General features: G+C 41.2%; 2 protein-coding genes across 2 annotated transcripts; one reads left to right on the top strand and one right to left on the bottom strand.

Annotated features, from left to right (window-relative positions):
* The first annotated feature begins 272 nt into the window (after positions 1-272).
* On the top strand, positions 273-7936 carry LOC113674307 (coactosin-like protein). The gene is made up of 4 exons (XM_027190791.2): positions 273-435; positions 4969-5051; positions 7088-7245; positions 7541-7936. Exons 1-4 carry the CDS (start codon positions 362-364, stop codon positions 7646-7648), a joined length of 423 nt encoding a protein of 140 aa, XP_027046592.2. The 5' UTR covers positions 273-361; the 3' UTR covers positions 7649-7936.
* Positions 7468-11177, bottom strand: LOC113674306 (uncharacterized). The gene is made up of 3 exons (XM_027190790.2): positions 9918-11177; positions 8841-9148; positions 7468-8607 (listed from the first exon to the last, which is right to left on the bottom strand). The coding sequence occupies exons 1-3, from the start codon at positions 11079-11081 to the stop codon at positions 8415-8417; spliced, it is 1665 nt and encodes a 554-aa protein (XP_027046591.2). The 5' UTR covers positions 11082-11177; the 3' UTR covers positions 7468-8414.
* Between the last annotated feature and the right edge of the window lie 21 nt (positions 11178-11198).

The following is an 11198-nucleotide window of genomic DNA, read 5'->3' as shown; positions in this document are numbered from 1 at the left end:
AAAATAAATATTTAAAAATCATCGTGTTATTTGCGTCACGCAACATAAGATTGAAATTTTAGCCACGTTCTAAAATTCTTTCAGATGAATTGGAGTTTTCTTTGGCTAATTTTTATGCTAAGTTCACTGTTATCAAGTTGCTGAATATTTGTGGCTTTATCAGGAACCGGTCCCGAATTGTTTGATAATTTCATGCGTTTTAATTTTGGATTGTATGACCAACAATTAACATATTATCAAGTGACGTCACTCCATTGTGATACTTAATCGGAGGTGTTGGTTCGGTTCGCATCAGTCAGTAATCGCACGTGAATCTTCGTGGTACAGTAATTTTTTCCTTATTATCACTTTGATACGCACCATGGCGGCCATCGATAAAGATGCGATCTCTCAGTCTTACCTTGATGTTCGGGACGATAAATCTGAAACAAACTGGTGAGTTGAAATGAATTCAAACGTTTTGTTTCTAGAAACCAAACCAGCCGGTAAAACAAATATCTTGTTGCAAGGCTACGGTAGTTTAATCTATTGCCCTCATTATTAGACAGATCGGCAATGCGGCTAGGTGCTTCAAAGTGATAAGAAAAAAACGATTATTTCCTCTCGCACTTTGCCATTTTACTTCTAATGTTTGAATGGGCGATATTTTTCAAAAAGTGAATAGTGAGAGTGACATCTGAGAGCAACTTTGTCTGGGCAGGTCTTACATTACTTATGTCGAAATTTCCGCTTAAAAGATTAACACATCGACTTCGTGATTACGGAAATAACTCATCGATATTCGCTGTAGAGTTGACAGATGAATATCTTATGATCAGTGGATTAATATCGCTTTTGTGAGCAAATTGTTGAAGCACGCTCGAAATTTTTTTGTAGAAACATTTAACTTCCAAAGTGCATTATAAACTTCAAAATTATTTATTTAGAGGCAGCCGTGTTTGTCTTTCACACTTCCTGGGAGGGAGTATCTATATCAGGCTATTTAAGGAGATTTTGAAGCAAGGCGTTATCCGGGATTGCTAAAAATTTCGAGAACGTAAACTTAAAGGTTATATTACCCGAGCCGATTTTTAACGGCAAGACGCGGTTGCCGACTCTTGAAGAAAGTTGCAACGAAAGTTGAATTTTAATTAAACTCGTTCAACACGAGCTAAAACCGGCTTCCCTAATCGCCTCGTGTAGCGCGTGGCTGGATTGGTAAAGAAAAACCCAGGGGACGCCCCCTTTATACAGAGGAGTGTCAAGGAAACACAGGCAGACGCCCTCCAATTTTATACACAGAAATAAATGTAATGGAGAAAAAACATTCCAGGAAACGCATTTGAAGCAACAAAGAAAGCAAAAGGAAGATGAACTTTGTTCATTTGACCGTTACTAGAGTGGATTTCAAGATCGATAGTGACAAATTTAAGAATTTGTGGGACATTTTCCTCGAACACTTGGATCAAGCCGGATCGACCGTCACATAGTAGAACAAATCCATTAACGTATGAAATATGTGAACATAATGCGTCCTCGAAACTTAGGTGGAAAATGAAAAAAATCGAATAATAATCACAAAAATGAAAAAATTACGCAACTTGCGGTGCTCTGTTACGTAAACATATGTTCGAGAGAAATAAAGACAGATCCCGTCCTCTCATGATTCTAAATTTTTTTAAGACTTGGTTTGAAAGAATTGAGGCCTGAGAAAATAAATCGCGTTAGATGAGTTCATGATTTTCCAATCCTTCTAACATTTCCTGTCTCCAAATAAATGTGGCGTCATTAGGATTACTAAACTCATTCGCGACCATTTAGAGGGAATGTCACGCAACGCTTGATTTGAGGGCCGGGAAGCGTAACGAGCGACCAGGCGTCATTTTTAATTAGCGGGAGCGCAAGAGAGTCTAACGGTACTTCGCACTCTCTCCGCCGAAAAAAAAACTGTCTAGTCACTTTTTTACGCTTTCACCCCTCCCATCAAGGTAACGTTGTGCGTCCTCTCAAAGAACTTCAACGAGGTAGCTATAGAACGTAACGGGCAGATTTAGCCTACGCGCAGTCGTACCCTCCCCTTGCAGGGGAAGGGTACGACTACACACAGGCGAAGGTAGATTTCTCTAGAGTGGTGTTATATTATTCAAGATAGCTCCTTCCGGATGTTAAATTTCTATACCGTATCAACTCAATGGGTTAAATTTTAATAGACCCTCTGGTGGCGTCCTACGACGCGGGACTAGTCAATATTTTGAATGAAGGGGTAAGTTTCTAAAGAAACTGTGGTGCTGCGTCGGTGGGAGAGTATAGCAGGTAATTTAGTGTTAACAACTGGGTTGAAAAGGTAAATTAGCCACCGTAAAGAGTAATTTTTCCGAAAAATCAGAGGCAATGTGCCAGTTTTTCGATAAACGCGGCTATCCTGTTTCTGTCGTTCAAGCGGGCTACCACCGTGCCCAACAAATCGATCGACAGGCAGCACTACAAACGGCCGAGAAGGAGAACACGGATCGCATTCCATTTACTCTTACATTTCACCCTCACAACCACGCAGTTAAATCTATCATTCTTAAAAATTTTAAATTACTCCAAAACGATTCAGAGACTGGCACTATCTTTTCGCAACCCCCACCTATTTCATTCAAACGTGACAAAAACATAGGCAACTTTTTAGTCAGGAGTTCATTTCAAACCAATGACCAATCTGGAACTTTTAAATGCGCTCGCTCACGATGCAAAATTTGTCCTTTCATTCACAACGTAGAGAAAATATCGGGACCCAAAAGATCCATTAAGATCATTGATCACTTTACGTGTACCTCCGCCAATGTTATTTACTGCATATCGGCGAGACAGGAAGACGACTGGGTGACCGATTCCGAGAACACCTTCGCGATGTGGAAATAAATGACAAGGACGCATCCAAGCCAGTCGCTAGACACTTTAATCTTCCTTATCATTCTAAACAGCATATGGCAGTTTGCGGCCTTTCCTTACATCTAGGCAGTTCGGAAAGCCGTAAAACACTAGAACAAAAATTTGTATTTCAAATCGGCGCCCTTAATCCCCACGGAATCAACGAGCGCTTTTCATTCAACTAATTTATTCCTGTGAAGTTTTATATGAAATAATTCATATTTGTACTGCGGTTTTAGATGAAAGTGAAATGTGATCATCGCAGTAAATTTTCCAATTCAAGCAATTGGAAAGAAGAAGCCTGAAAAAAATCAGGGCTTCAACGGGATTCGAACCCGTGACCTCCGCGATACCGGTGCGATGCTCTACCAACTGAGCTATGAAGCCACACATTGGGAGCGAGGTCAATTTATTGAGTTCATATCTTCCCGTGCAGTGAAATGATGTGAAGTTTTATATGAAATAATTCATATTTCATATAATTTTCATATAATTTCATATAATTTTCATATAATTCATATAATTCATATCATATATTTACTGCGATGATCACATTTCACTTTCATCTAAAACCGCAGTACAAATATGAATTATTTCATATAAAACTTCACATCATTTCACTGCACGGGAAGATATGAACTCAATAAATTGACCTCGCTCCCAATGTGTGGCTTCATAGCTCAGTTGGTAGAGCATCGCACCGGTATCGCGGAGGTCACGGGTTCGAATCCCGTTGAAGCCCTGATTTTTTTCAGGCTTCTTCTTTCCAATTGCTTAAATTGGAAAATTTACTGCGATGATCACATTTCACTTTCATCTAAAACCGCAGTACAAATATGAATTATTTCACATAAAACTTCACATCATTTCACTGCACGGGAAGATATGAACTCAATAAATTGACCTCGCTCCCAATGTGTGGCTTCATAGCTCAGTTGGTAGAGCATCGCACCGGTATCGCGGAGGTCACGGGTTCGAATCCCGTTGAAGCCCTGATTTTTTCAGGCTTCTTCTTTCCAATTGCTTAAATTGGAAAATTTACTGCGATGATCACATTTCCCTTCCTTTAATTTATTCCTGTTTTTTCGTCACCATATTCCCACCAATGGCGTAGCTCCACTTTCTACATATAAATCCATACACAACCCACAATTCCTCTAATCGCTCTGACGAAGGGCTAACGCTCGAAACGTCAGCTTTTTTACTCTTTACGGTGGCTAATTTACGTTTTCAACCCAGTTGTTAACACTAAATTACCTGCTAGTCAATATTTTGTTACTTGCTTGTTACTTCTGTTCACTTGTTTCAATATGAAATCACCAAGTGAACAAATCCCGTGGACAACCTAACCATTTTTCAAGTTCCGTCACTGTGTTACCAGCTACTGCTGTTACTGGGAAGAGTCAGTACTATCAATGCAAACTAGAACCACTACTTGGAACTTACCAGGGCCCAGTGGGACATGGGATTGCATAAATATAGTTAACCCCCTCTTCTGTGGAGGCTAATGCTGACGTAATTCACAATCAGAGACAAAAAACTCTTAAAGTCGCTTCAGTGTTATCATTCCTCCATATTTTAAGCACCAAATCGTGGCTCGAATGCTGCTTTAGCCTGTTAAATTCGCGAATGTGAAACTGTCTGCATTTTATGACCGGTGCCAGCCTTCGGCTGGGCCCCGGTAAATATATGGTTGAAAAAGCATCTCTTGACCCCAAACGACTGGAAACGTTGCAAGTCGTTTGCAATGAACTCTGTGCCAAACAGCTATCTGGGGAATTGATCTAACGGGAAAAGATAGGCTCATAGTAGATCGAGTTCGCCTTTCCTCACTTGCTCTTTGTCGTGGCAAGATTTCCTCCTAAACAAAAGAGGTTGTGACATGGTACGAACTGAAAAAAGAGGCAAGGTTTCCATCTCGTCCCCACTATCTCGCCGACAAAATATTCTAATACGAAGGAACTGTTATTATTTTCCATCATTTAGTTATTGTCTTGTCTAATTATTAACAAAAATAAGGAGGATGCGGGGTTTTTGCGGGTGTAAATTCCGTTGTTCTATTTATGATTTCAGGGCTGTTTACAAATATAGTGACAAGACTATCGTACACGCCGCATCAGGAACTGACTACCAAGAATTCCGTTCACACTTTACCGGTGAGTTATATATTCTTACAGTGGTTCCAGCTTTCAACGGGGGGATGTTGTCTTATTTGGTACTTAAAAAGACAACAGAGAGTAAGGAGAATTAATATACAGATCTTGAGATTTTTAGGATTTGGGGAGACTAATAGAGAAACGAACTCACAGGGTGCGAGCGAGAGACTCGTTTGCACGCGAGGTCGCGTAGTGGCGAACGACGAGAAGAAGTTCGTCGTAACCACTTATTTTCGGCACGAAATTGTGAGGTACAGGGGAAGGGCATTAGTCATGGCTTCATGGCTCACTCGCATCCGGCGTAGCAGGCAATTTTTTGAGCTCACGCTTTTTCCGTTTCACACCCCTCTCGTCTTCGCCGCTTAAAGCCTCAAAGCGCACACTAAACTGCCGGTGTCCCAGCGGATTTGGACCCCCCTAGATTTGGACCCCCCGGTCCAAATCCGCTAGCAGATACGGACCCCCCGGTCCAAATCCGCTAGCGGATATGGACCCCGCCGGTCCAAATACGCTAGCAGATTTGGACCCCCTCCGCGGATTTGGACCCCCAACAAAACTGAGTGAAAACATCGTCCTCAACGTTCTAGTAAAAATGGATGGTACTTTACGTTCAGTGCGTACTAAAGTATGTTTTTCATTCAAAACATGCGTATCGTTAATGCATACGAACTGGCATCCCGTCGGATGTTTCTTTTGACCAAGGGAAAATGCACAAGAGTTAATTTGATGTCTGGAGAGAGGTTGTTTTTGAACCTTTTCCGCGATAGTCGAACACCACTAGATTCAATAGGAGACAAACTTGTGACACTAATTTATTTTGTCATTATTCAATGCCCGAGTGTTGGGACGACATGGTTCTGTGCGAGTTGTGCGAGGAATGGTTTCACATGATTTAAGACTACCCCGGAGGGCGAGTGACTCTGTATTGTCTGCAGATCGCCAGACTCTGACGTCTTCGTAATTGTTAAGGTGCTATTTTGGATCCCTCAACAGTTAATAATCATTAAAATTAGAAAATAAGATTGAGTTCGATGTAATAGTCTCCATTTTTGTTAAGACGTTGACATTAATGTTGATTAATGTTGATTTGCATCTGAAAATAAGCTGAGAGTTCCAATTGTTCAGAATAGAAACATTTTTACTTATCATAGGCTTTACGAACGACTTGTAGTAGTAGTAGTTTCTTCGATCTTGTTCAGAAACTGTTTATTGTTATTATTTTAGAAAATCAGACTGAGTTATTTTTCTGACTGGACGCAATAGTCTCCACTATTGTTATGACGTTTCGTATCAATGTTGATTCGCATCAGAAGAAGCAAGGATTTATCGTAACAATTTCAATAGTTCGAATGCAGTAGTTTATTCACATCTGATTCTTACGTTTACTGTACGACTCGCTAAAATAAATGCGGTAGAATTGGAACGAAATGACTGTTTTTTTCTTTTACCTTTATTGAGGAATGTTGTGTTGCGATTGAAAAGAACATCGACAAAAAGCTTGCAAATAGAATTAGTTACCAAATATGATACAAAGGATGCTTAAAAGGAAAGTTTGGTAGGGAGGTCCAAATCTGCGAAGGGGGGTCCATATCCGCTAGCGAATTTGGACCGGGGGGGTCCAAATCCGCTAGCAGATATGGACCGGGGGTCCAAATCCGCGGGGGGGTCCAAATCCGCTGTGACACCGGCAACGAAGACTGACTCTCTCGTGGCTTAAACCTTTTTCGTTTTTCTTCCTTCACCGACGCAGAGCGTATATCTCGCGGTACATCATACACAAGTGCCTTACTAGCACTCGGAGACATGCCAGTTCCTTTTTTTTTTTTTCCTTTGTTATGATATTTCATCTTTCTTTTTCGCAGACAAACATTGAGGTCCCCTGCACCTTAAGACTTCTCCCTTGTCTCGTACCCGAACCTTTCCCGGCTAAGCGGTTACAGTTACACGGTAGGATCTGGGTACGAGATTAACTCCCCCCCTCCTCCTCATAGATGACAACTTTGCTTCGTCTGAAAACATATAATTTGTCTTATCAGAGGGTGAACGCGTCTATGGGTTTGTCCGCATCGAGACTGGCGACGAACTCAGCAAACGAGCCAAATTTGCTTTCATAACATGGATCGGTGAGGGCGTTGGAGCACTACAAAAGGGCAAAGTCAGTACTGATAAGGCTTCAGTTAAACAGGTTGTTCAGGTGAGATTTAAGCAAGAAAAAGTCTCATTTCTTCAAGGGATCACCTATTTTCTATCGCCTTGGGGGAGAGGGGCTGAGTATATTTGGGGGATCAGTACTTTCAGGGGGAACAGTCGTCGCCGAAGAGTACAAAGGAGGGACTATAAAATAAAAAAAAATTGACTGCCAGTGAGGGAGGGGGGTGGAGTAGTGGGGTTGATCATAAGAATATTAAAGAGCCTTATGGGGGAATCACGTAAATTTTATTGTGACAAAACAAAAATATTCTGATTCCCATCTTTTGCTTTTGTTGCAGAATTTTGCCGTGGAAATCTTGGCAAACGATCCAGAGGAACTCGATTTCGATCATGTAAAATCAGTTCTCGTCAAGGCTGGTGGAGCGAACTATGGTACCGGAAAGTAACTCTAGGCCAAAGTCCACAAGCAGAGAATTTTATATGGTTATCTTCCTTCGTTAGAATTGATCATATTTCATTGACAGTAGCTAAATACCTCAAAATTTAATGTAACTACTTCTTATGTACCTCGATTTCCTGTGCTGTCCGGATCAGATGGATAAATGGAACTCTCTTTTGATTTAATTACTGGATTAAGAGATCTAAATTGAAGTCGAGTCAGTTCGGCGAAATTTGATTGGTCTTAATGTACAGAAATGCCTTCGTTTCGAAGAAGAATAAAATCTCTGGTACTATTTGTTTGGAAGTATTGGTGTAACTCTTACTCGAGGGACTTTCCCTTGAGTATCGAGATAAATCGCTCTGTGATTGGTTTAGGAAACTTGTGCAGCCACCCTCTTGACCAATCAAAGTGCTTCAAGTTGGCTGCGTATGACAGCTTGTGCCAGGCTCCCCGTTGATGAAGACAGACGAGAAAATGGGCGCACGAAAATGGCACCACGTGAACGCGGAGGTTGTGGTTACTTCTCGTTTTGCAATTTTCACGGCTCCTCGCTCTTATTTTTAATCCAATCTACCTTAGTTGAAGCCCATACTTACGCGACAGTGTTCCTTCTTTATGTTGGAAATTCAGTGAATGGGAGTTTTTTCGCATTGTAATCGCTACTAAACGAAGTTGACCGCAAAGATTTATTTGCTGGGTGATCACGAGCGGAAATTTAAATTAAGAGTTACAGCATTTGGTCCGCCCAGTAGGTTAAGAAGATCTTAAATTTACGATCCATCGATATCTGTTCCATTCGAATGCAACAATGGTGTATCCTCGTTTCCTGGGAGGGACCTCTTGGATCGACCCATCCGTGTCTGCATAATGAGGAAATGAAGAAACACGTGGATTAGGAATCCAAGGTACATAGGTTCTCCTGCGTCGTGCAGCAACCTCAAACTCGTTGCTGTAATCTCACATCTGCAAATAATCAGACAAAATAATTTAAGGTTGAGTTCGTTTCATCAATCACAAGGGCACTTCTCTATTGAGTATCATAAGATTGCAAACCATTGAAACCATGACACTGAAAACTGAAGAACAAGTCTGGAACGACACAATTTTTTTTTTCCAGCAGAGAAGTTTTATCGAAAATAATGTATGAATTAACACATAAAACCGATCACATAGGTTTGACATAAGAAATGACATACCTTATTCTTTTATCAAGAGGACCAAAATATTGATCAACCAAACACGCTGCACAATTAGCCATGACTCCAAGCATCAGAGCAGGCACGAGAAAGTGGTTGATCTTCACATCTGGATTGTTTAAAGGTAAGGCGCGAGCATTCACGTGAAGAAACATGACCATCAAGAAAGTAGCCGTGAGGCCGCGAACCGACAGTTCTGCGCATGCCCAATGGTAGCTGCGTAAATAATGTTGGCTGCTCGCCCAGAACTGAGCGAGAGCAGCATTGATCATCAAACTCGCAAAACCAACAGAACCCAGACAGCAAGCCTGGTAAACAGACAAGAAGACCACTGCAAGAAATGATGAGTCAAAAAAAAAGTAATCACGTACATCCTCTCATACACCGTTTACTAACACTAGAATCTCCTCCTCAAATGCATCATTGAAATGCACCAATACACTCACATAGCACAATGTTAAAATGCATTTATAATTCTCCTCAATCTCCCTCCCTATTTTATCGCCATTAAATATGAGCGGTAATCTTAGCGATTCATTAATCATTAACTTACATTAGTGTCATCACTCCTTTGAAAGATTTTTTCTCGGACCTGTGAGACACTGGTAATTTTTTTCGAAAACATCGCGAGAGATTAACGAAGAAACAGAGAAAAAATTAATCGAATGTCGAAAGTGATCTGGATTGCTTTATCGTGATTGGTCGAAGAAACTAGGGCCACCTTCTCAACCAATCAGATTCGAAACGAACACCAATCCCTGCTTGGTCACTCGAGCTTCAAGCGATATGCCCTATTTCTTCTATCATTGGCTCGTCGAGATGTTTTCGTTCATTCTGATTGGATGTTGTGATTACTTTGGTTTTGACTGTAAGGTCTTACAAGACTCAGTCTAAATGCCCTCCAACCCCTGCATGAATGATTTGTATTCTCCAGGCTTCAGTGAAGTTCCAATTCCTTAGAATTCTTAAACCGGTGGCAAAATGGTGGTACTGTGTTTTTTCCGTGACCAAAATCTTTTCCCTCTCACTATTCTATCAACGGATTATCCTAATTCACATTATCAGTGCAGTACTCACCATGATTTTAACGCTCATTGACTCCTTGTCCTTCCTTTCGAAATCAAGCTTGTTCTTTAGCAAAAGAATCATCCCACATACAAAAATACAGAGGGCATTCAAGAAATTTGTTGCAACACGTATGTAGACAGGCAACTCAAGGTTGTGCACGTAATAAACAGCGCAGCTGAATGGAGCGAGAAAACAGAAAAATCCCAGTAGATACCCAAGGTTTCTGTACTGGCGATCTGAACAGGTCATATTGTAGATTCTGAAGGCTGTTTCATTTTCTCTGCCGGCGTTAGCTGTCTCAGCACCACCTGTTTCGTTTTGAATTTGCATCGAATGCTCAAGGAATATGAAAGAACACAGGAGACGATAGTCGATGGTGAGCGCTTTGTACATTAATTCCAACACGACGAACCACTCGCCGTACGTAATCCTTGCTCTGATCAAAACCAAGTCACTTTCCACATTCACTAGGCAGTCCACCCATTGAACAAAGTTGAAAAATGCCAAGATCTTGAAATAAAACTGGGCATTTTCTCTGTAAGTTTCACGAATTCTTAAATTTCTTAACGAGATGTAAACTGCCGCCTGGATGGACTTTTGCACAATGAAAATTGCCTCGTAAGTCACAAGAAGGGGCCACAACTTACGTTGTTTTGAAGACATCTCTTTCTCTGAAGCTTGGGCGCCTGACAGAAACATAAGCTCTGTCAGAGTAAGGGGAAGGGTAATTATAATTACCAGAAGCCCTTTGGATGGTTCGTGTTCCCCCAAGGTGCGATGCGTTGAAGTCTCCGTCTCAGTTGGCTTCTGAAAGAAGCAAATCGCGCCTAGCAAGAAGAAAACAATCCCGACCGAAGAGGCGGACACAATGCGATGGTACAACATGATTGTCTTGTTATCGGACGTATTGAACACATTCAAGGAGACCATAATAGCGCCGATGAGAAAGAGAATGATGGTAGCGTGGGAACTGAAAACTTTCCTTGCAGACTTAAAGCACACGCCTAACCCACTTATAAACAGAACGCAAAAATAGAAGCCGAATGAAAACGACGCTGTAATCACCTGAGAAGCGAAAGCGGTGGCGTTGAAATCATGCCTCGTATAATTACCACAGTCGTGGTAGTTGAAATAGCAGTTTATGTGGCTCCAAGGAAGTTTATGTGGCTCCATCGCCACGTTACCGGATATGCAAACAGCAACAACGGCGAGTAAGAATATATTTCATGTGCATTAATGTCACCGTTTAAACCAAACGTAAATGAATCAGTTAATGTTTAAGAGTTGCTT

Source organism: Pocillopora damicornis, chromosome 3 (genome assembly GCF_964200805.1).
Source record: "Pocillopora damicornis chromosome 3, jaPocDami1.2, whole genome shotgun sequence".
Classification (NCBI taxonomy): domain Eukaryota; kingdom Metazoa; phylum Cnidaria; class Anthozoa; order Scleractinia; family Pocilloporidae; genus Pocillopora; species Pocillopora damicornis.
The sequence above is the reverse complement of the archived record's forward strand: the minus strand, read 5'-3'. Positions and strand labels throughout refer to the sequence as shown.

Excerpts from the sequence above, each read along its gene's own strand:
- LOC113674306 (XM_027190790.2), bottom strand. The coding sequence starts at position 11,081 with ATGGAGCCACATAAACTTCCTTGGAGCCACATAAACTGCTATTTCAAC. Across the intron at positions 9,149-9,917 it reads CAATGAGCGTTAAAATCATG|GCTTGCTGTCTGGGTTCTGT; the intron begins GTGAGTACTGCA and ends TCTGTTTACCAG. Across the intron at positions 8,608-8,840 it reads CCTCTTGATAAAAGAATAAG|ATGTGAGATTACAGCAACGA; the intron begins GTATGTCATTTC and ends GATTATTTGCAG.
- LOC113674307 (XM_027190791.2), top strand. The coding sequence starts at position 362 with ATGGCGGCCATCGATAAAGATGCGATCTCTCAGTCTTACCTTGATGTT. Across the intron at positions 5,052-7,087 it reads ATTCCGTTCACACTTTACCG|AGGGTGAACGCGTCTATGGG; the intron begins GTGAGTTATATA and ends TTGTCTTATCAG. Across the intron at positions 7,246-7,540 it reads CAGTTAAACAGGTTGTTCAG|AATTTTGCCGTGGAAATCTT; the intron begins GTGAGATTTAAG and ends CTTTTGTTGCAG.